The sequence below is a fragment of the Medicago sativa genome, chromosome 2 (assembly GCF_051527215.1).
Source record: "Medicago sativa cultivar Bolivia chromosome 2, Bolivia_mono, whole genome shotgun sequence".
NCBI classification, from domain to species: Eukaryota; Viridiplantae; Streptophyta; class Magnoliopsida; order Fabales; family Fabaceae; genus Medicago; species Medicago sativa.
The window spans coordinates 56,476,374-56,501,918 of record NC_140750.1 but is presented as its reverse complement, the minus strand read 5'-3'; the positions used below and the strand labels follow the sequence as shown (position 1 = coordinate 56,501,918).

General features: G+C 36.0%; 4 protein-coding genes across 4 annotated transcripts; 2 read left to right on the top strand and 2 right to left on the bottom strand.

The window, feature by feature from the left end:
* The first annotated feature begins 14 nt into the window (after window positions 1-14).
* LOC146949160 (FAD/NAD(P)-binding oxidoreductase family protein) lies at window positions 15-7,341 on the top strand. The gene is made up of 9 exons (XM_085745229.1): window positions 15-161; window positions 281-380; window positions 1,106-1,286; window positions 1,865-1,937; window positions 2,027-2,206; window positions 3,104-3,201; window positions 4,566-4,654; window positions 4,886-5,059; window positions 6,750-7,341. The coding sequence occupies exons 1-9, from the start codon at window positions 86-88 to the stop codon at window positions 6,922-6,924; spliced, it is 1,146 nt and encodes a 381-aa protein (XP_085601355.1). The 5' UTR covers window positions 15-85; the 3' UTR covers window positions 6,925-7,341.
* A 656-nt stretch (window positions 7,342-7,997) lies between these two features.
* PSBR (photosystem II subunit R) lies at window positions 7,998-10,468 on the top strand. Its single transcript, XM_085745230.1, has 5 exons — window positions 7,998-8,180; window positions 8,328-8,386; window positions 9,236-9,291; window positions 9,687-9,739; window positions 10,252-10,468. The coding sequence occupies exons 1-5, from the start codon at window positions 8,027-8,029 to the stop codon at window positions 10,344-10,346; spliced, it is 417 nt and encodes a 138-aa protein (XP_085601356.1). The 5' UTR covers window positions 7,998-8,026; the 3' UTR covers window positions 10,347-10,468.
* Window positions 10,469-12,778: 2,310 nt separating this feature from the next.
* Window positions 12,779-17,460, bottom strand: LOC146949158 (uncharacterized). The gene is made up of 12 exons (XM_085748492.1): window positions 17,201-17,460; window positions 16,794-17,067; window positions 16,579-16,684; window positions 15,735-16,144; window positions 15,387-15,542; window positions 15,174-15,274; window positions 14,863-14,999; window positions 13,993-14,108; window positions 13,713-13,874; window positions 13,473-13,592; window positions 13,151-13,252; window positions 12,779-13,060 (listed from the first exon to the last, which is right to left on the bottom strand). The coding sequence occupies exons 1-12, from the start codon at window positions 17,458-17,460 to the stop codon at window positions 13,010-13,012; spliced, it is 1,995 nt and encodes a 664-aa protein (XP_085604618.1). The 3' UTR covers window positions 12,779-13,009.
* Window positions 17,461-20,669: 3,209 nt separating this feature from the next.
* On the bottom strand, window positions 20,670-22,930 carry LOC146949157 (uncharacterized). The gene is made up of 5 exons (XM_085748491.1): window positions 22,400-22,930; window positions 22,126-22,299; window positions 21,911-22,016; window positions 21,067-21,476; window positions 20,670-20,966 (listed from the first exon to the last, which is right to left on the bottom strand). The coding sequence occupies exons 1-5, from the start codon at window positions 22,739-22,741 to the stop codon at window positions 20,670-20,672; spliced, it is 1,329 nt and encodes a 442-aa protein (XP_085604617.1). The 5' UTR covers window positions 22,742-22,930.
* Window positions 22,931-25,545: the final 2,615 nt, after the last annotated feature.

Below are 25,545 nucleotides of genomic sequence, written 5' to 3'. Positions count from 1 at the left end.
TTCAATTCAAAGCCACCACCATGATGACTTTTTCCACTGTTACAACTACTTTCCAGCTCTTTCTCTCTCTATTCACTTAGTTAGCATGTCTGTTTCAGTATCCAACAACCAAAAAACAATGACTACCACTGTCTTTAAGGTTGCTGTGTTGGGTGGTGGAAGTAAGCTTCATTTTGCACCTCTCTCTTTCTAACCAATTCATCATTTTTTTTAATTTTTTTTTTTTTTGGCTTTTATTGATATATTATGATTATGATTATGATTTTTGAAATGGTTGCAGTTTCAGGAGCAGTGTGTGCATCAACTCTTGCTAGAAATGGTGTTTCAGTTACACTCTTTGAGTCTGCTAGAGGCCCTGGTGGACGCATGTCCCAAAGAAGGTTCTTTTCCTATTTTTTTATTTAATGGGATTCTGTTTGATTATTGTTATATTTATTTGTTTAGCATATTTTATAGCTGTTAAATTGGTGTTGTCAATCGCGGGTCGCAGAAAATAGTAGTTTATTCCACCCGGCAATAGTTTATAGCACCGTTATATCCGTTATTTGACAATATTTTGTACTAAATAGTGTATCCTACTAAATAGTGTGTCATAGAATGATAGCAATTTAGTTAATAACAGTGTTTCCTGGACAATTTTATATCATGTATCGTTAGTACAGAATTGTGCAGTTTCTTTCTGACAGATTTTGGTTTTTTAAAAAACTAATTTGAGTGTTTCTGATTGGTATATTTGATTATTTGTACTGATCATGGGAACATAGGAAGGTCTTTCACAAGATTTATGGCTCCTTTGGCTTAAGTATTGCAATTGCTCAGTTTAATAACATGTATTGTAGCTTATAATCTCTGTTTGAAATCATTATTTTAATGTTCAATCTTTTAGTATCCATTGTTTTAAAGCATGTGATACATTCTTCATTTTATATATAGTCATTGTTTGGTTAAAGAAACAGTGCTAGTATATAGAGTAAATAACTTTAGTTTCGAGCATAACACAGTTAAAGTTGGTATTTCCTTCTGAATGTTATTACTGGAATTCATTTCATTGGCTTAGTGTTAATTTTAAAGAGAGTCCTAAGTTTCTTATTTTCTGGAAATCTAGAGAGAAAACTGAAGATGGCAAGGAGCTGCATTTCGACCACGGTGCTCCGTTTTTCTCGGTTAGCAAGCCTGAAGTGGCTCGTCTAGTTCAAGAATGGGAGTCGAGGGGTCTCGTAGCTGAATGGAAAGAAAAGTTTGGTTCATTTGATATTCAAACCCTTAAATTTGACAACATAGAGCAGGTTCACAAGTATTCTTCATGTTTGATTTTTTTGTGCTGTACATAATATTGCATAGAAATCATGTCTTTACCTTGTACGAAGCCTTATGATTTCACAATTTGAATCTATTACCTCCCATTTAGTCAAGGCTCCTCCACTTTTCATCTAACTAATTCTATTGAAAACAGTATTGATGCATATATAATAATTGTGTTTTGTGTGCTAATGACAAGTGGAATGTGAAAAAAGCAAAATATCCCTCCCTTGCCCAATAAAAAGTTCCTGGCTGGTGACCATAAATATCTTTTATGTAACACCGGCACTTTAGATTGAAAGCGTGTTCGGTGTCCGACACGACTCATGTCGGCATTCCATTGTCTTAAATTATTATTGGTGTTTACGTATGTCAGTGCTTCATGGTATATCTCAGTTGCACCTCGCATATTAGAAAAACATAAATTTTTTGAGAAATTCATCATATGTTTCTTCCATTTTCAACATCGGCTATGCATGTACAAGGCATGGCTTGTGACAGAGCCTAGTGCATTCAGAATCAAATTTATCAGAGTAGTTTTTTCTCTGACTGGCATATTTTTTAGGAAGGACTAAGCAAGAGATTTGTGGGTGTTCCAGGCATGAATTCTATATGCAAAGCATTATGCAATGAGAGTGGTATCTACTTTAATATTTTTATTGATTACTTTTGTTGTTTGGAGTTGATCGTGAACCCAGTGAAAATGATCATTATTTCTTATTATTAGGTGTGGAAAGCAAGTTTGGTGTGGGTATTGGAAGAGTTGAATGGTTAGATGGTGAGAAATTGTGGTCATTGATAGGTGTGGATGGACAAAATCTTGGTCAGTTTAAAGGACTTGTTGCATCAGATAAGAACATAGTTTCTACTAGGATTGCAGATGTCACAGGACGGCTGCCACCACTTGGTATGAATATGCTTTCTATCCTTGGATTTCTTAATCTCTGATTCTCTTAAAAGGTTTTTTTTCTTTGTTAGGAAATTAGTTGTATAGAAAGCCATCTAGCTTATATATATTAAATAATTTACTGAAGAAAACTGACAAAAGTAACAAAAGTGATTGGAGAAGGGTAGCTTGTATTAGCCAATTGCTATACCAATAAGCTTGTTAGGTGCTACAATTCTTACTTTGATTGAAAAGCATTTTCCACTTTTTTTCTTCTTCTTGAATTGCTGATTAGTTATTTTTGAAAGAGTATTGTCAGTGTTGCTAAATAGTGGCTATAGCAGCGATACAGCGTAGCAAAGTTGGAACAAATCACAATTGTTTTAGTACAAAATACTGTCAAATAGAAGCTGTGGCCTGTAGCGACGCTATATTATTGCTGTGTAGCAGAATTTTAACAAAACGCTGTTTTCCGCGATTGACAATACTGAATATTGTCTACAATAACATATTTACATGTTGCTAAGATGAGGATACCGGTGAAGCCAAAAAGAGGCTTTGATGAATAGTGACTTCACAACCTGTTTAACTTTATCATCTTTCCTTGATCTTATTGCTGCATCTTTTTGATATATTTTATATGATTTTGGTTATGTCTTATTTATGTAATTGATTCAATGAAAATAAGTTAAATTTGTGTAGACAGATAGTAATCTAATTGATAGAACTGTAGAACGGAAGAAGCATACTAAGTAGCGTAGAGATGAATAGTCTATCTATGAACCAAATAAGTGACTATTTTATGGCATTCGCTGATCCATACTGACCACGGCTTGGTTGTTGTTGTATAGTTTGAACAGAAAGTATAAAATATATTTTGATGTTTTACACTCACCTATGGAATTTGTGAGGATGCAGATTTAAAGTTGTTGCCTGAGTTGTCAGAAAAGGTGCACAATCTTCCCATCAGGCCATGTTTCGCAGTTATGCTGGCATTTGCAGAGCCTTTGTCAACGGTATGATGAAGTTATACAACTCCGTAACTTTGTTATATTCTATAGTTTGCTAATATACATGAGCTTTACGTGGTTCATTTGATTTTGAAACCATTTCATCTCATGCTTGGTTTTGGCGTGATGATTCTTTATTTCTTTTTTAACTGTGAAGCTTGATGTCTTATTCGTTCTTCCTTTTTTCATTCATGAAGTTATGAAGCTTGACTTCCTGTTTGAAACAACTGAAAATAGCTTGGCAGGAATAAGTTTGTGGTAATTTTTGTAACGCGCAAGTTCATAAAAAATATAATGCGAATTAACTATTACAATGTAAAACATGGGATGTTTGTAAAAAGAAGGCCTACCATTGCGATTAATCCAAGAGGGCACGAGACAAAAGTTATGTAGCAGTTATGAAATGGGACAGCAGTTAGCAGTTATTGTATTCTATGTAGTTACAAATAAGAGTTTAGGACAGTGGAGAGATTTAGGGTTATTTGTCAATAGGTTGGTTGGGAGAGACAAAACTCTCTTAACTCCTAGAGGTTGGGTTAGTTAGTTACTCGTAGTTATTGTATTTGAATTACAGCAGTTTGTATTTCTCCCGGTTCTTGTAGCCAACTCTGCAGAAGTTATTCTCAGAGTGTTGTTGATTATAGGCCAAATACCTCCCTGGGTCCTTTAAGTTTCACGTTTGTAACAGATAGGTCCTTTAAGTTTTTTAGGTAACAGATAGGTCCTTTAAGTTTCTAAGGTTTCAGATAGGTCCTTTAAGTTTCGAGTTTGTTTCAGATAGGTCCTTCATATCAATTCCGTTAAGGACCTATCTGAAACTTTAGAAACTTAAAGGACCTATCTGTTACCTAAAAAACTTAAAGGACCTATCTGTTACAAACATGAAACTTAAAGGACCCAGGGAAGTATTTGGCCTTGATTATAATATCAATTGTGTTAAGTATATACTGTCTATCCCTTAACCGTATATTCTAGTTTTATCAAAGATATTCCATTTATAGCGTTGTTTGGAGTGACTTATCTAAACTTATCTACTGATATAATCCCTTGTGAGACTGTCCGGAAAAACTTATGAAAAAAGCTATGACATGTCCATAAGTTGTTATCAGCATATTTTCATAAGCTGTCCAGAATAGCTTATGAAAAAGAAATTGATTTGATTTTATCTTTTATTATAAAAGTAGTTATGTATAAGCACTTATTTGATAAGCACTTATGTTCTAAGCTCTTAATTATTTTGTTTATCCAAACAGGGCTATAATTAAGTTAAGGCTTTGTTGACTATTTTTAATCTTCCATATAGGAGTAGGACCATTTATTGTGGTGTAAAAGCAAGGATCTTAATCTACAAAATTCAATTTTATGTTCAGATTCCAGTTAAAGGCTTCTCAATTAAAAATTCTAAAATTCTAAGTTGGGCTTACTGTGATAGCAGGAAGCCAGGCCGTTCTACTGCAAGGTATTTGTTTAATGTCGCATTACTCGATCACACACACACACACACATATATTGTTAGTCAGTTTCCATTGCTTACGGTCTATGAGGTGTCAACTCAGTGGTTAGAGTTTGACTTTGAGAGACAGTTGTAAAATATTAGCACCACCATTATTAATAATAATAATCTCCACTTTCCCAATATTTTTTTAAAAAAGGTTTCCGTTGCTTACAAGGTTGCATCTTTATTTTACAGTGAAAGATGGGTTCTTCATTCAACAGCAGAATATGCAGAGAGTATAATTGCTCAAACGGGACTCAAGAAGCCCTCAGACGTTACATTGAATAAAGTGGCTGAAGAGCTTTTCCAAGAATTTCGAAGGACAGGGACTAACATATCACAACCTTTTTTCAAGAAGGCCCATAGATGGTTAGTCAATCTTGGTCGAATGCTATTCACATGTCATGTGCATATATAATATTTCTAGCTAGCATTACATTTGATCGTTAGAGCCTTGAGAGAACTATCTCAAGTTCTAGATTATAGCTTATGTAGTATCTAGCACAACACTTTACTGGATAGTGGATGTTGATTCATCCGTAATTATTTAAGTATACACCTAAGTGCACCCGGTCCAAAACATGGACCTCTTTGTTGAACTTACTATAGCAAGTTAAGTAAGTTGAAAAGGTGAAGTGCTTTGTGTCCATGTCCATGGAGGTCAAAACCAAAATCTAGTATTCCAAGTGGCAGTGTTTGTTTCACTCATTGAGTCAAATAACGGGCAAGCCTCCGAAATGTTCCTACACTTGGTGTTCATGTCTATCAGAGCTGCTGAGACAAATGCTTTGCTCAAGATGTGTGCTTTTTATTAACTGATGGATCCATTTTCTAAAATTTAGCAATCATGGTTGAGCACAATCTGAAAGGATTTTGGAGTGAATTCAGTGTTGTCATTTCGTAAAAAAGAGAGATAGCCATCTGTATTAAACATTCTGCGCATAACCCATAATCATAGTTCAGTTGAAACATTTGAAATCAAAATAGTACCAGAATTTACACTAAACCCTGAATAGAGCGAGCCAAACGCAGATGACCAAAGGAAGTAGAATCAAGCCAACATCTATGCTTGAGCTGACTTTCTCACCAGAAACAACAAACTCTCTCAAAGCATCACAGAACATTCAGTCTCATCGCTGAAAGTAAATCCCAAAATCATGGCATTTTAAGCTATTGAGTCAGGCTTACTAACCATCCTGAACAACAATTGTGCCGTCTTGCAGGTTACATTTAGTTAGTTGCTTACTTGACCTGTTTATCAGGTTAATAAAGAGGTCCATGTTTGGACCAGATGCATGCTAAGGCATTAGATAACAAGAAGGTTTGGATCCTTCATAAGCCAGAGAAAGCTCTGAGCTCCATTTGAAACAAACAATACTACACAAATGCCCCTCAGAAACCTCTCTTCAAAACCATATAGAGAACTCTACATTCGATTTCCCTAACCAACTAGTTATTGACGAACTCTACTCAAACCACTCATCACGGTCTAAGATAAGCATATAATACTTACTTCCTTGTTAATGGAAGAATACTAACTTTTCAGATAGCTCTAGAAACTGAATTCGTATAGGATATGACTTGCACACAGGAAGGGTTATTATGTATCACATTATACTTTTGTAACTACTTTGTTCTGTTTTCTTCTTTTTTTACTTTGACATTTGAATCCGAAGAGAATAAAAAATAGTAATAACTAGTACTAGCAATACTATCATTTGATGCATATTTACGTCTTGTGTGGATAAACAACTTAATTAAGCGTTTATAGCACAAAAATATACCAAATAAGTACTTATGTCTTAGCTATTTCTTTAACAAAAGATAAAATAAATTTAAATTGTTTCATATAATCTACAAGTTGTTTTCATTAGCTATCCTGCAGAACTTATGAAAATAAGTTGAAAACAGCTTTTGAATTCGTCATGAGTTGTTTCCATAAGTTCTCCCAAACTGTCTCAGAAGTGTTCATGTCATTATCAGTAAATATGCTCAAATAAGTCAATGCTCTCTAAGAGAAGTTGAGAACTATTTTTAATCATGTTGGTTGATTTTGTAGGGGAAGTGCATTTCCAGCTGCTAGCATTGCCCAAGAGGAAAAATGTCTTTGGGACAGAAACAAGAGACTAGCCATATGTGGTGACTTCTGTGTTAGTCCCAATGTTGAAGGTGCCATAGATAGTGGATTGGCAGCAGCTTTAAGGCTTCAAGATATTAGTTCCAGTTGTTTATAGTTGAAGTATTGAAGCCTTGGAACATTATCATTTCTAGTTCTCCAAACTTGGGTGTGAATTTAATCTGGTTTACTTTTTCCTTGGAAAACTTGTTTAATATATTTTCAAGACATCGTTGTATTATATTTAGTGTGTTCGGAGAACATGAAATTTACGATGGACCAAATGCTACATATTGGAGCTTCTAAAAATTACAGTGGGAGAACTATAAACTCAAGGTGGCGATTACTCACCGCTCAACCAAGGCTAGTCTACTATAGCTGTGAATTTGTGATCATGATATCGTTGAACATGCAAGTTTTGAGTTACGTGATGACAATGTATGAGTAAACATTTGTACACTCGATGTCTTAAAGTTTTAGTTATGGTTGATTGGACCATGAGACTTCAAGAAAAGGAAAAGCAAATATCACAAAACTTTGGCATACAAAAGTCAGTATTTAGTTACAAATTTATATTTGAACACCTAAAAGTTGTGCTTAATAACATTCTAAATTGTGGTTAATTGTGTTTAATAAATTATTAATTAGTTGTGACATCTTGTTATACTCATTAGTCATTGTTTAATAAATTAATTAATTGTGTTTACTATCGAAATGGTTAAAATTTGATGTCAAATTTCTCATTTGTTTACATAAAAAAGAAGACATGTATGTATATATAAGGTCAACTAATAGTTATTCACTAATTCCATCATTAACCCATCAACTTAGCCCCCCCTGTATAGACATATTTTATTAATTAAATTCTTTTCATATCAGATATTTTTAATGGAAAGTAGACTTTAGAGACCAAAAAATTTCCTCTTTCACATATATTTTTGTGTGGTGGATAATAAATAATAGAGGTAATATCCACATCAGCCTCAAGATGAGTTTGAAGATTTCATTTGTTTTCATCTGCCAAAATAATAAAAGGTGAAAATTCAATCACATTATTATTTTAAGATAATGTTTGCACACCATATCCTAACTTCAACCACATATTTCATGCCACGTGGCGCAAACAAAATCACTAATCCATGTTGAGTACACTTGTTATTTTTATATCATAGTGAAACTTGGTTTTGTTGTCCATACCAATTACCAAAAAAGAATTTGAAATGGCATCTTCAGTTATGGCTTCTGTGAGTTTGAAACCAACTCCTTTCAGTTTCACTGTTGAGAAATCTTCAGTTAGAGGACTACCTACCCTTTCAAGGCCCTTCAAAGTTGTTGCCAGTGGTGGCAAGAAGATTAAGACTGACACACCTTATGGTTAGTTCATTAGTACCTTTTTTTTCTTAGTTCAATTGCATGCATGCATGCATACATATATTATATTGTTGTTGATTATGATTATTTTATAAACTACTATATACTATAACTTTTTTTCACTTTATGATTTTGTTAATATGATTTTAGGAACTGGAGGTGGCATGGCCTTGCCCGATGGAAAAGATGCTTCTGGCAGGAAACAAAAGGTGTGTTTAATTTTTTTATTTATATTTTATTTTGGTGCATTTATTTTGGTGGAATTTTATGTATTAACATAGGCTTGTGGTTGAATTCAAGTATTTAACTTAATAAACTTTTTTTGAGGTTCAATTGTACTAGAAATCTAAGTTCAGATATGATTGAAATAACCATAAGTCAGATTTTAGTTATCTTCCGATCGAACTACGAATTATCAAGATTTATTTCCATGGAAACACTAGAGGGTTAAAACCAAAATATCGCTAACAGAATAACAGATTTAGTAACTTTTGGCTTTGGCCTCTTTGTCTACAATTTAATTCTTTATAACCCTCTCTTCATCTAGTTTCTTATATGAAAAACTTGGCTTCTAAAGTATAGTAAAATTTATCACTAGTCCTTAACATCTTAACCACATAGACTAATTGAATGGATTTCACATGATTCAGAGATTAAGTAGAGAGTGATTCTTAAGGGATTGAGTTGAAGATTTATTGTTTAATTTAAACATTTATTTATTGGTAGTAAATACATCTTATGAATATGCATACTTTTTTTTTTTTTTACACAAATTATTTTATAGTGATATTCAAACATATAAAGTTTCTCACAAGATAAAGTAAAGTGAATTTTATATAGGATGTAATGAAATATATTACAGGAAAAGAAAATATTAATTAACTTAACTTTCATGTTTATGATAACTAGAATATTGTTATCTTTTTTGTTTTTTGAACAAGCCAGAACATTGTTATCTATTATTTGAGTGTCCCTTATATTTTTGGGCTTTCTGAATTGTTAGTTTATAGTTTTCATTTCATCTTATCTTCTAACTTCTTAATTTCAATTTTATTCAGGGAAAGGGTGTTTACCAGTTTGTGGACAAATACGGTGCTAATGTTGATGGATACAGGTAACTTACTTTCATTTTTTCTGAATTCTAGGTCCAGTTTTGTTTACATGTTTAATAACATAGTTAGGTTAAATTATTATGTCATTAGAGGAACTAATCTCAATTAAACAATCATGACATAAGTGGTTAAAATTATAATAAATTTAAATCAAACTATTATGATCATTCATGCATTATTATGTAATCAAGACTAATGTCTCATGTTTGGATTGATACTCTAGCTCGTACATATAAAAAAGTTGGAATAAGAGATCAAGTTCAATTTAATTAAGTAATGTAATCAAGACTAATGTCTCTCATGTTTTGGATATTGATTTTAAATTAATTATTTTCATCCAATTATATAGACTTTGACCTACTTATTCAAAATGTAATTTTCCTGTCTTATTATGCAGCCCTATCTACGACCCAAAGGACTGGTCTCCAACCGGTGATGTCTACACTGGAGGTAAGAAACTTCTTTTTTTGGGTAACTTTGATGTCTTAAAATTGACTCTACAAGATAAAATAGCATGAACTGTAGGGATTTATGGTCCTCTAAAGCAATGCTTTAAAAACTCGATCGAGCTGATAAGTTCAACTGGTCGAATTGGGAATCGACTACTTCACCGGTTCAGAACTGAGCAATTCGTTTTAAACGATAAAATAAGTACACTGATCAACATGTTATAATGTGATCATGATTGTGTCAGAATATCAACTATTGATTTTTTTCATTAAATGATTCAATTATTTACTTCAGAGGGAAATCAAAATCTTAGAGAGTAGTGTTTAGTTTTGGTTCAACCTAAAAACTATCTTCGCTCATGAATGTGTTAGAATATCAACTGTTTTGAGAGTCATGTTATCAACTATTTCAAGACCGTGTTGGCTATACAAAGATTTTCTTGATCAAATTCAAATGTTAAAGAACAAATTTTTTCCTAGCAATAGTATGATAACAAATTTTATTAATTGCAGGTCCGACTGGCTTGGCTATCTGGGCAGTAACTCTAGCTGGTCTTCTAGCTGGTGGTGCACTCCTTGTCTACAACACAAGTGCTTTGTCACAATAGACTCTGCTAAGTTGATGTGTTTCAATATTCCATGTAGCTCTAAAAATGAAGGATATACTCATCAATTACTTGTGGACATAGTTCCTTCTGTTCTATAAATATTGTGTGGATTTCAAGAAAAATCTTTGTTTATATAACCATGCATCTCTATGGCTTCACCAAAATGTTTATCAACATGTTAATCCATGAACAGAAAACATGCATTGTTTATAAGTGATAGTCTACGGAAATCTCTGATTCATTCAAACAGAATCATTCCATTTAAGTATTTAGTCTTTGGCTTACGGAAATCTTCCTTGTTATCTCTTTGATAATACTAATGTAGGAAAAGAATGTGTTTTCATGCTGTAAGCTGTCTCGGCCATTAATCTTAGATTAGTTCAAATTGCACAATAACAAAATCAGTTTCAAACAAACTCCACCGAGATCGGAGGTTAAAATGTAAAGCACATAATGTGGGGAAATTCAAATCGCTAGTACATATCCTCAACCTCAGTCAGCAAAAGATTTATCAACAATTTTTCATGATATTTGTCTTGCAAAAACTTTTCATGATATTTTTAAATAAAATGAATTTTCTAGATTATACACCAATAGCAATCTGAAAAGGTAATTCAATCAGTGACCACACTGATGCATATAATACAAATCTACAACAACATCAATCACTCAGAAAGCTAGCTATAAATACACCCGCAATCCCATTAGGTATTTTCATTCATGCAAACAAATTAACAGATCAAAGTTGTGATTCAATTCTATGCTTTGTTTTTGTATGCAGTTAAAGAACTAAACTCATATTATAAAACATTTATGTTTTACATGATTAGTTTTTAAAAGGTTCTTTCTTACTTCTTCCCATGCATGATACCATCAGCATTCACACAACACAACGATGAAGAAACAACAACTAAATCTTAGCTTTCTCGGCTTTATGCTCTTGATCTCATCTTTCATGATAAGGAACCTTCTATTTTGATTTTTTTTTCCTTCTTTTCGATGTGATGGTTCAAAGTATCAATTTATTGCTCCATCATATCTAAAATGACGTTTAATAATATTTGCTGATTCCAAAAGAAAAAAATCATATCTAAAATGGGTGTTCTTCAAATGCAGTTGGCAACCACAGCCAGAGATGTGGACACCATGATTTCGAAGGAAAATAGGTTTGAAAGATCTGATGGTGTTTTTCATCCAAGCTCACGAGACAGGATACATGGTATATATAACATCCCCAAAGGTGATCAGGTAAAGATGGTGAAGGTCCAACCCGGAGAAGCGGACATTGTGATTCAATCCAATGCAAAGGAGTTTGATAAATTTGATGGTGTGGTTCAGCCAAACACACGAGATAAGTATAAACGGTATGACCCCGACGGTAAGGTTGAAGGTGAGGTAAAGATGGTGAAGGTCTTCCCATGAGTGTTTTTAGAGAAAAAAAAATGTTAAAAGAAGTAAGGGTAATGCGAATGGCTGACATTAGCGACAATTTACCTAAAATGTATTTTTTCCTCGAAAATGTACTTGAAAAACTATCTACCTTTTCTACATCAAACGTTGATAACATGAAAATGTTATTTAATATTTCTAATGATGATGTTCATGTAAAAAAGACATGTTAGGTAAATTATCGCTAATGTCAGCCATTCGCATTACCCTTCCTTCTCTTAACATTTTTTTCTCTAAAAAACACTCCGCGAAGACCTTCGTCATCTTTACCTAAACTTCAACCTTACCGTCGGGGTCATACCATTTATACTTATCTCGTTTGTTTGGTTGAACCACACCATCAAATTTATCAAACTCCTTTGCATTGGAGTGAATCACATTGTGCTACTCTGGGTTGGACCTTCATCATTTTTACCTGATCACCTTTGGGGATGTTATAATATACCATGCATCCTTGACTCGTGATCTTGGGTGAAAAACACCATCAAATCTTGCAAACATATTTTCCTTCGAAATCATTGTGTCCACATCTCTGGTTATGGTTGCTAACTGCATTTGAAGAACACCCATTTTAGATATGAAGGAAACAATAAATTGATACTTTGAACCATCACATTGAAAAGAAAAAAATAATTCAAAATAGAGGGTTCCTTACCATGAATGATGAGATCAAGAAATTACTATACACCGATAGTTGACAGTTATTTTACACGTACATTTAATTGAGTAATAAAGAAATGTACGGAACATTTGCTGGTTTTAAGCATGAAATGGATGATGAGTGTTAGATTTGGTACCAACTGACTATGATAAAAATATGTTCTTTAGTTGATCCAATGGTCAAAATAAATTGACCCATGTAAAAAAGTAACTTGTTTATTATGCACAAATTTGTGCATTGTGTATAGTAAATGCCACCCCATTAAGTGGGTGTGGCAAGAGTTTTAAAAGTGAAAAGGGTATAATTGGAAATAAACACAGGCTACACCAAAAAGAAAAGTATTGCCTTTATCAATAGGTATAGAAGATATAGATTGTCAAAAAAAAAAAAATAGGTATAGAAGATATAATTATAATAAATCCATAATGGGAACATTCGATATCGATATAATTACTATTTTCATCTAAAAAACATTATTTTATAACAGCTAATGTTCCTATGTTGCATCAAATTGCAAGACAGCATCTTTTGTAGGTAATGCAGGGATTGCTCCTCATGCATTGGCAAAAACTTTTTTGAAAACTTCTCGGAGACGTTTCTGATTCTGCCACATAAAATAACTTCATCAACTCCAAACACTCACAACTATCTTTTAAATCAACAAAACTACAATGTGTGAAGATATCCGAATTACCGTGCAAATACTTGGGTCAGAAGCCATGCTGTAGAGAATCCTATAATTAAATGCATCACCATCACCAGTAGTGTGAACCCCTCTAATACTGCCCGCAAAATCCTGCACAAAAATTTAGTAATCATCACTGCTGGTCAATCACATGACAAGATAGTATTGAACCTCAAAGCAAACCCGTCTCAAGTTTTACAACCTGCTATTCGTCATTGAGTGTCGAATTTGTTAATTGACATTCGACAAGTCACAACCAACATTTCAGTCAACGATTATAAAACCAATGCAGACAATTAAAATCTGAGTGAAATGACTTTGGCAAGCTTACCTTGGTGTGATATATAAAGCCCTCTGACCCTTCAGTAACAATTAGAAGCATGATTTTAGGGTGAATAAGCATGTTTAATACATCACCACCAGTCCAAAAAGTAATCTCATCTTTACTGATCTACAATACATAAGAAAATAACACTTTAGATAGACTCAGAAAGAAGAAAGAATGACGTGCAATGGCATTTATAAAGTGTATTGTATGTATAAAAGTAAAAACTAGACAAATAAAAGTTACCTTTATGATATTGGCTAGTTCCCATATGTACGTAATATGATTTTTAACAGCCTTGGCCTTGAGAATGCCACCAGGGTCTTCAGCAACTTTCAGGGCAGCAAACTCAGGATACTTGAATGGTTCATCAATCAAACTGATGGAACCAAAACGGAATATTTTAGCCTGCAATCAGTATTAAATTAAATTATTATACAGGCTTTAACCATGGGTCTTTATGGTCACATTTTTCAAACAGATATGTATCAACATTATTTTGCTTTAAAATATCAGCCAACATAACCTTGCTTCTAGATGCAGATGAACCCCCCGACTCAGAGAAGCCACCTGCCACGTTTTCAGGAGCACCACCAGGAGCTTTCTTGAAAGCAGGCGCATCGGCTAGAGACACTGCACCCACTGTTGGCACAAAATCCATTAACATTTTACCAAAACGAACAACCAATCCACTTGTTTCTTTGCAGCCTTCAGTTAGTATTAAATAGAAGAAACATTTCACATGGGTAACATGACATACTAAATAGCTAATAGCCAAACTTCATAAAGTACTTGTATTTTGAATTCAACTATAACATGGAAAGCATTACCAACCATGATGACCTTCAGGTGGAATTGGAGATGAGACAAACCAGTTCATAAGCTAGATCACAACTAAATTCATCATGGCTTGATAAAGTCAAAATTTAGACCCACTTATTAAACTTAATCTTTCAGGTGTTCAATTCATCACCTAACAAGCAAGCTCAACACATGGTCATCTTTTTCTTTTCATAATAATTATTTGATTTAATTCTTTGGTATGGCCAAAATGTTCAATATTAGAAGCTCTTGTATGACTAAGTATGACCAAATATCTTCCTAATACAGTGTCGAAGATTAAACCCCACTCAAATCACATGGATCCCACATAAAAACACACAGATAAATAACCCGACAATCAACAACAGTATAGAACACTATGGAAATGCTAATCACGGACACAGAGACCCCAGGAGCATCATTATTATAGCTGCTGTAAAACACATACATAAAGAGCAGTTAAGATCAGAGGCAAGAATACTAAGATTGATTGGATACATCATACATCATAGGTACATACGCCCTTTCCTCAAACACGCATTAATGTAATCCAATCGAGAACATAAGGACTTACCTTGGTTGCTTGCCTGGACAGTATCAGTGTCGTGCAACATTGAGCCACTGTGAGCCGTGCAACATTGATCCCACATAACTCTACTTGAAGGCCGTGCAGCACAAGTTGCTAGGGTTGGTAAAGGAAGCACTCCATTACTGGTTCAGTATGAGATAGCAAAGACTAATTAATCAAAGTTTAATTATATACACAGTAAAATCACAGTGGAGGCCAGCAGGAAACATAGAAACAACGGTGTGCACCAAATTAGCTTCTCTATTATAAACTAAACGTTTCCATCGTTCAATCCTATTGAAATGATTAATTTGTACCTTTCATCCAGCTGCTTAACTATTCCTCCCCCCAATATTCTAGTATTTTCAGGACCCAGAATCAATTTTCCACGGATCACCTCTACATTAGAGATTGAGACCTACAAGTACCGATAGATCCCTCAAGTTCACCCTTACTCGAAGGGGAGAGAATAGCAAATAAAAGCATTAATTAAATACGTATCAATAGGTTTTGAGGGCATCAATAGGAACCTTGAATCCAGGAGGATCAGAAACATCAAGAACAACAATACGCTTCGACACTATTCCATAGACTCTTTGAATACCATCGGTCATTGACAACATCAGGACGGACTCCTCATTCCTGCTGATGTGTGGAGGAAGACTGGCATTGCTAATTTCATCGACCTGCCAATGCATGCATTTGGGTGTGAAGTGTAAATCATGGAGTAAATTCAACACTCAAACTAAGAATACAAATTCATCCAAATTACACCTCCTTAAGAATACAAAATTATGAATTTGAGATTCACTCTCAAAACAACAGTAGTAGTAAATTGCAGAAAACCGTAATAATATAATGAAGATCGAAATTGAAACCTGCAATACGTAAGGACCATGGAGAAAAGTTTGGAGATGTACATCACTAGGAAGTATACCACCACCACAAGAATTGAGATCGGAAAAACGAAACTTCTGGATACAGATGGCCGCCTTTTGGTGGACAGTGAACCCTGAATCCCCTAGTTGGCGAAGACAATCAGCAAGCTTGTCTCTGTTAAAACCAAACCCGCGTTTTAGAAGAAAATCGTTAACATGGCAATCGGAATTCTGAGGTTTGGAAACAGGCGGAGGCGGTGGAGGAGTAGGTAGGGAGTGGTCATTGGAGACATCTGTGAAGTCATCGCCACAGATTTGCAGCTGAGGCTGATCTACGGCGGCGGAGGCTGATCTACGGAGGAGGCGCATGCGTTTTTCTCGTTTTCGCCTCATGGTGTTCAATTCATCACCTAACAAGCAAGCTCAACAAATTGTCATCTTTTTCTTTTCATAATAATTAACAGCAGTGCTTTAACTTATTTGATTTAATTTTTTGGTATGGCCAAAATGTTCAATATTAGATGCTCTTGTAAGACAATTTTTGAAGTATGACCAAATATCTTCCTACTACAGTGTCGAAAATTAAACCCAGCTCAAATCAAATGGATCCCACATAAACACACACAGATAAATAACCCGACCATCAACAACAGTATAGAACACTATGGAAATGCTAATCACAGACACAGAGACCCCCAGTAGCATCATTATTATAGCTGCTGTAAAACACATACATAAAGAGCAGTTGAGATCAGAGGCAAGAATTGGATACATCATAGGTACATACACCCTTTCCTCAAACACGCATTAATGTAATCTAATCGAGAACATACAGACGACTTACCTTGTGATTCATCCAGCTGCTCAACTATACTTCCCCCCAATATTTTAATATTTGTAGGATTCAGAATCAATTTTCCACAGTTCACGTTTACATTAGAGATTGAGACCTACAAGTACCGATAGATCCCTCAAGTTCACACCCTTACTCAAAGGGGAGAGAATAGCAAATAAAAGCATTAAATTAAAAAAGATGGCTTTAAGAGCATCAATAGGAACCTTTAATCCAGGAGGCGCAGAAACTTTCAGATCATCAATAGGCTCGAATTCTATTCCATAGAGTCTTTGAATACCATCTGTCATTGACAACTTCAGGAACCTCTTTTGAACCCATGCAGGAGATTCTTCATACCATCTTTCTGGAGGATTACTGGGATTGATAATTTCATCGACCTGCCAATGCATGTATTTATTTGGGTGTGAAGTGTAAATCATGGAGCAAATTATGAATTGCAGAAAACCGTAATAATATAATGAAGATCGAAATTGAAACCTGCAATACGTAAGGACCATGGAGAAAAGTTTGGAGATGTACATCACTAGGAAGTATACCACCACCACAAGAATTGAGATCGGAAAAACGAAACTTCTGGATACAGATGGCCGCCTTTTGGTGGACAGTGAACCCTGAATCCCCTAGTTGGCGAAGACAATCAGCAAGCTTGTCTCTGTTAAAACCAAACCCGCGTTTTAGAAGAAAATCGTTAACATGGCAATCGGAATTCTGAGGTTTGGAAACAGGCGGAGGCGGTGGAGGAGTAGGTAGGGAGTGGTCATTGGAGACATCTGTGAAGTCATCGCCACAGATTTGCAGCTGAGGCTGATCTACGGCGGCGGAGGCTGATCTACGGAGGAGGCGCATGCGTTTTTCTCGTTTTCGCCTCATGGTGTTCAATTCATCACCTAACAAGCAAGCTCAACAAATTGTCATCTTTTTCTTTTCATAATAATTAACAGCAGTGCTTTAACTTATTTGATTTAATTTTTTGGTATGGCCAAAATGTTCAATATTAGATGCTCTTGTAAGACAATTTTTGAAGTATGACCAAATATCTTCCTACTACAGTGTCGAAAATTAAACCCAGCTCAAATCAAATGGATCCCACATAAACACACACAGATAAATAACCCGACCATCAACAACAGTATAGAACACTATGGAAATGCTAATCACAGACACAGAGACCCCCAGTAGCATCATTATTATAGCTGCTGTAAAACACATACATAAAGAGCAGTTGAGATCAGAGGCAAGAATTGGATACATCATAGGTACATACACCCTTTCCTCAAACACGCATTAATGTAATCTAATCGAGAACATACAGACGACTTACCTTGTGATTCATCCAGCTGCTCAACTATACTTCCCCCCAATATTTTAATATTTGTAGGATTCAGAATCAATTTTCCACAGTTCACGTTTACATTAGAGATTGAGACCTACAAGTACCGATAGATCCCTCAAGTTCACACCCTTACTCAAAGGGGAGAGAATAGCAAATAAAAGCATTAAATTAAAAAAGATGGCTTTAAGAGCATCAATAGGAACCTTTAATCCAGGAGGCGCAGAAACTTTCAGATCATCAATAGGCTCGAATTCTATTCCATAGAGTCTTTGAATACCATCTGTCATTGACAACTTCAGGAACCTCTTTTGAACCCATGCAGGAGATTCTTCATACCATCTTTCTGGAGGATTACTGGGATTGATAATTTCATCGACCTGCCAATGCATGTATTTATTTGGGTGTGAAGTGTAAATCATGGAGCAAATTATGAATTGCAGAAAACCGTAATAATATAATGAAGATCGAAATTGAAACCTGCAATACGTAAGGACCATGGAGAAAAGTTTGGAGATGTACATCACTAGGAAGTATACCACCACCACAAGAATTGAGATCGGAAAAACGAAACTTCTGGATACAGATGGCCGCCTTTTGGTGGACAGTGAACCCTGAATCCCCTAGTTGGCGAAGACAATCAGCAAGCTTGTCTCTGTTAAAACCAAACCCGCGTTTTAGAAGAAAATCGTTAACATGGCAATCGGAATTCTGAGGTTTGGAAACAGGCGGAGGCGGTGGAGGAGTAGGTAGGGAGTGGTCATTGGAGACATCTGTGAAGTCATCGCCACAGATTTGCAGCTGAGGCTGATCTACGGCGGCGGAGGCTGATCTACGGAGGAGGCGCATGCGTTTTTCTCGTTTTCGCCTCATGGTGTTCAATTCATCACCTAACAAGCAAGCTCAACAAATTGTCATCTTTTTCTTTTCATAATAATTAACAGCAGTGCTTTAACTTATTTGATTTAATTTTTTGGTATGGCCAAAATGTTCAATATTAGATGCTCTTGTAAGACAATTTTTGAAGTATGACCAAATATCTTCCTACTACAGTGTCGAAAATTAAACCCAGCTCAAATCAAATGGATCCCACATAAACACACACAGATAAATAACCCGACCATCAACAACAGTATAGAACACTATGGAAATGCTAATCACAGACACAGAGACCCCCAGTAGCATCATTATTATAGCTGCTGTAAAACACATACATAAAGAGCAGTTGAGATCAGAGGCAAGAATTGGATACATCATAGGTACATACACCCTTTCCTCAAACACGCATTAATGTAATCTAATCGAGAACATACAGACGACTTACCTTGTGATTCATCCAGCTGCTCAACTATACTTCCCCCCAATATTTTAATATTTGTAGGATTCAGAATCAATTTTCCACAGTTCACGTTTACATTAGAGATTGAGACCTACAAGTACCGATAGATCCCTCAAGTTCACACCCTTACTCAAAGGGGAGAGAATAGCAAATAAAAGCATTAAATTAAAAAAGATGGCTTTAAGAGCATCAATAGGAACCTTTAATCCAGGAGGCGCAGAAACTTTCAGATCATCAATAGGCTCGAATTCTATTCCATAGAGTCTTTGAATACCATCTGTCATTGACAACTTCAGGAACCTCTTTTGAACCCATGCAGGAGATTCTTCATACCATCTTTCTGGAGGATTACTGGGATTGATAATTTCATCGACCTGCCAATGCATGTATTTATTTGGGTGTGAAGTGTAAATCATGGAGCAAATTATGAATTGCAGAAAACCGTAATAATATAATGAAGATCGAAATTGAAACCTGCAATACGTAAGGACCATGGAGAAAAGTTTGGAGATGTACATCACTAGGAAGTATACCACCACCACAAGAATTGAGATCGGAAAAACGAAACTTCTGGATACAGATGGCCGCCTTTTGGTGGACAGTGAACCCTGAATCCCCTAGTTGGCGAAGACAATCAGCAAGCTTATCTCTGTTAAAACCAAACCCGCGTTTTAGAAGAAAATCGTTAACATGGCAATCGGAATTCTGAGGTTTGGAAACAGGCGGAGGCGGTGGAGGAGTAGGTAGGGAGTGGTCATTGGAGACATCTGTGAAGTCATCGCCACAGATTTGCAGCTGAGGCTGATCTACGGCGGCGGAGGCTGATCTACGGAGGAGGCGCATGCGTTTTTCTCGTTTTCGCCTCATGGTGTTCAATTCATCACCTAACAAGCAAGCTCAACAAATTGTCATCTTTTTCTTTTCATAATAATTAACAGCAGTGCTTTAACTTATTTGATTTAATTTTTTGGTATGGCCAAAATGTTCAATATTAGATGCTCTTGTAAGACAATTTTTGAAGTATGACCAAATATCTTCCTACTACAGTGTCGAAAATTAAACCCAGCTCAAATCAAATGGATCCCACATAAACACACACAGATAAATAACCCGACCATCAACAACAGTATAGAACACTATGGAAATGCTAATCACAGACACAGAGACCCCCAGTAGCATCATTATTATAGCTGCTGTAAAACACATACATAAAGAGCAGTTGAGATCAGAGGCAAGAATTGGATACATCATAGGTACATACACCCTTTCCTCAAACACGCATTAATGTAATCTAATCGAGAACATACAGACGACTTACCTTGTGATTCATCCAGCTGCTCAACTATACTTCCCCCCAATATTTTAATATTTGTAGGATTCAGAATCAATTTTCCACAGTTCACGTTTACATTAGAGATTGAGACCTACAAGTACCGATAGATCCCTCAAGTTCACACCCTTACTCAAAGGGGAGAGAATAGCAAATAAAAGCATTAAATTAAAAAAGATGGCTTTAAGAGCATCAATAGGAACCTTTAATCCAGGAGGCGCAGAAACTTTCAGATCATCAATAGGCTCGAATTCTATTCCATAGAGTCTTTGAATACCATCTGTCATTGACAACTTCAGGAACCTCTTTTGAACCCATGCAGGAGATTCTTCATACCATCTTTCTGGAGGATTACTGGGATTGATAATTTCATCGACCTGCCAATGCATGTATTTATTTGGGTGTGAAGTGTAAATCATGGAGCAAATTATGAATTGCAGAAAACCGTAATAATATAATGAAGATCGAAATTGAAACCTGCAATACGTAAGGACCATGGAGAAAAGTTTGGAGATGTACATCACTAGGAAGTATACCACCACCACAAGAATTGAGATCGGAAAAACGAAACTTCTGGATACAGATGGCCGCCTTTTGGTGGACAGTGAACCCTGAATCCCCTAGTTGGCGAAGACAATCAGCAAGCTTGTCTCTGTTAAAACCAAACCCGCGTTTTAGAAGAAAATCGTTAACATGGCAATCGGAATTCTGAGGTTTGGAAACAGGCGGAGGCGGTGGAGGAGTAGGTAGGGAGTGGTCATTGGAGACATCTGTGAAGTCATCGCCACAGATTTGCAGCTGAGGCTGATCTACGGCGGCGGAGGCTGATCTACGGAGGAGGCGCATGCGTTTTTCTCGTTTTCGCCTCATGGTGTTCAATTCATCACCTAACAAGCAAGCTCAACAAATTGTCATCTTTTTCTTTTCATAATAATTAACAGCAGTGCTTTAACTTATTTGATTTAATTTTTTGGTATGGCCAAAATGTTCAATATTAGATGCTCTTGTAAGACAATTTTTGAAGTATGACCAAATATCTTCCTACTACAGTGTCGAAAATTAAACCCAGCTCAAATCAAATGGATCCCACATAAACACACACAGATAAATAACCCGACCATCAACAACAGTATAGAACACTATGGAAATGCTAATCACAGACACAGAGACCCCCAGTAGCATCATTATTATAGCTGCTGTAAAACACATACATAAAGAGCAGTTGAGATCAGAGGCAAGAATTGGATACATCATAGGTACATACACCCTTTCCTCAAACACGCATTAATGTAATCTAATCGAGAACATACAGACGACTTACCTTGTGATTCATCCAGCTGCTCAACTATACTTCCCCCCAATATTTTAATATTTGTAGGATTCAGAATCAATTTTCCACAGTTCACGTTTACATTAGAGATTGAGACCTACAAGTACCGATAGATCCCTCAAGTTCACACCCTTACTCAAAGGGGAGAGAATAGCAAATAAAAGCATTAAATTAAAAAAGATGGCTTTAAGAGCATCAATAGGAACCTTTAATCCAGGAGGCGCAGAAACTTTCAGATCATCAATAGGCTCGAATTCTATTCCATAGAGTCTTTGAATACCATCTGTCATTGACAACTTCAGGAACCTCTTTTGAACCCATGCAGGAGATTCTTCATACCATCTTTCTGGAGGATTACTGGGATTGATAATTTCATCGACCTGCCAATGCATGTATTTATTTGGGTGTGAAGTGTAAATCATGGAGCAAATTATGAATTGCAGAAAACCGTAATAATATAATGAAGATCGAAATTGAAACCTGCAAGACGTAGGGACCATGGAGAAAAGTTTGGAGACCTAGATCAATAGGAAGTATACCACAACCCCAAGAATTAAGATCGGATATCAGAAACTTCTGGATACAGAACTCTGCCTTTTGGGGGACATCCAACTCTGAATCCTCTAGTTGGCGAAGACAATCAGCAAGCTTGTCTCTCTTAAAACCAAACCCTTGTTTTAGAAGGTAATCGTTAACGGGGCAATCGGAAGTCTGAGGTTCGGGAACAGGCGGAGGAGGCGGTGGAGGAGAAGGTAGGGACTGGTCATCAGAGACGTCCGCGAAGTCATCGCCACAGACTGATCTACGGCAACGGCGGCGCATGCGTTATGCTCTTTTTTTTCCCATGGTTTTCTTCGATTCTCTTTTTACCCCACTCATCGTTTTATTAGAGATTGTTGTTCCGTTTTCCCGCGTTCAACTACATATAAATTCTTTAACACCGTAACCAACCATGTCAAATTACAATTATGCCCTTCCTCTATTTTTTTCTTCTTTTCTTTTCATTATGCTAGTGATTGCAAGAAGGGTGAGAGTTGTTACTTACAAGTGTAGCAAGGCGGGTCACAAATCTTATGAGTGCAAGGGAAATGAGATTTTTTGTTTCAACTGTGGGGAAGTCTGTCATATTAGCACCTAGTGACTAAACAGTCGCACACGTTTTCTCCTCTCCCAAATCCAAACTTTGCTAAACAAGATGTAGATCCACAAAGTGGTGGTGGTTGCTCGGCTGTTTTGGCTTCCACCACCTAACCCCCTTGTGGGGTTTCAGTCACTGGCACCGCCGAGACTCGTCGTGATTCGTTTGGGGTTTCAGTCGTCGGTGTCGCCGTGAGTCGTTTTGCTTCACCGGAGTTGCTTGTTGTCGACGTTCTGGTGTTTTCTATTTTTCGTTTTGTCTTGGTGGGTCGCTGGTGGTGTTACTGGGTTGCTGGTCCTTTCGTGGCTAGCTTTCTGTTGGGTTTTACGTCGGTTTCAGTTCCAGATATGTGTTGGTGGGTTTCTCGCAGCTTGCCTCCACCGTTTTGGAAGGTTTGTGTTTTTGTTTCACAATTGCAGTTGTTCCTTCTTCGCCGTCGGTTGCTCTTTTCGTTCGTTTTTCTTTCAGAGACTGGGGTGGGTTCGGCTCCTGGCTTGTGGTTGTTTTCGTAAACCCAAAAGGGTATGTTGGTTCTTTAAACCCGAAAGGGTATGGTTGGTGACTATTATGTTAACCCATCGATCTGGTTCAATATGTGGTTCTGACGTAACTGGTTGTGTTTGGTTTCTGCTCTTTGATTCTCTGATGTTCCAGATCTGTTGAGATCTGCAGGTCTCAAGATGTTATGTGTGCTTCACTTCCGGTGCTTGTTCTTTAGTCCTGTCGGACTGTTATGCTCAAAAGAGCGTTATACTTGTTGATATGTTCAGCGAGTTGGTACGTGGATCCGGATTCTGTGTTGGCGGTCGATTCATTCGCCAGTGTAAACCCTAATTGCTCTATAGATGCCACTCTTTTCATTTTTTTGTAACTTGGTTTCGTGCTCGTACGCGGGTGCGCTAGGTTTCTCTTGAGACGAGTGTTTGTTTGTTAGGATTGATTAGGGTTGTTTTGCTTTCTCACGATGTATTCATGTATGGAATGTACTTGGGTCAGGTCAATGTCCCCCCAGTCTTTGTATGTTTTGTTTTCTTTTTAATATATTTTACCTTTGCATAAAAAAATAAAATAAATATTAGCACCTAGTGTACGAATTAGAAGAAGGCGGGAGGAAAAGTCTTTGCTTTGAATGCGGAGGAGGTGGAGGAGCCGGATAATCTGATTAGAGGTATGTGTTTTATCAATAGTATTCCATTGATTACAATTATTGATACCGGTGCTACTCATTCTTTTATCTCACTTAGTTGTGCGGAACGTTTGAATCTTGTTTTGACTCCCATGTTGAGAGGGATGTTCATCGATGAAATTGCACGAAATTGTTGGGTATTAACTGCTGGGCAATGATGAAATTGCTTTGAAGATTGTGTTTCGCGCCCCCAATGTCATTAATGTTGTTTTAACTTTATTCTTTTTGTATCAATTGCAAACGTTTTTGACAAAAACACACTCTTCACTTCTCACATCCTACACTTTCTGATTTCGGTACCCCCCGAAAAAAAAAACTCTTCATTTTCAAAAAATAACCTAGAACAATAAACCTTCATAATGGCTCAATCAAGTTCTAATCTTAATGCTGATATGGATGTTGACTCCGGTGAAACCCTCTTAATCAAACCCATAACAATGGTTATGGATAAGGAGGAATTAAAGCTTCTGACTGAGAGCGCAGTTGATTTCGAAGCTTTGAAAAGAAATGGTCGTGACCTTATGCCATTTATTGGGACTCAAGGATTAATGCTCTACTTTCAGATGTTGCATGGTATGTAACACCTTAAACTCTAAAAGCGATAATTACGCAAATGATACAATCATATAAAGAATTTAGATGTTACACCTTCCATAATTCTATTTTACCATGAACAAATAGTTTTATTATCTTACTTTTTTGGATTAAAAAGATTATGAGTTCACAACACCCTCTCTTCTTTCACCATGGCTATTGATGCTTCATAAATATCATGTTTTGTCATTATCATGTAACTCAATGCACAACCCTTTTTATTTGTTTTACAAAATTTGTATTCTATTAATATATATATATATATATATATATATATATATATATATATATATATATAATTTGTTTTTGTTGAAATTTGTTTACTTCATTACAAATTTGCATCTGATTATATATATAGGAGTGAATTCTAACGAAATAGAAATGACATTTTGGAAGTATTAGTAAGGGGGAACAAATTCGGTAATGTTAATCATACGATAAATTGGGCCAAATACTTATATCTCCCCATCCCATAATCTCATCACTTATAGGTTGGTTTTTTTTCCCCATCCGGTTTCTTTGATTTCATGAGCACCTTTCTCTTAACAATTACGACTTTTTTCTACCACCGTTATCAAATTTTCTTATAAAAGAAAATACAATATTTAAATTTATAAAATTTAAATTCAGCAAGAAGAAGAAAATAAGATACAAATCAATATCACAATCTCTTTCACAATAAATATTACAACAGTAGTAGTGAACTGG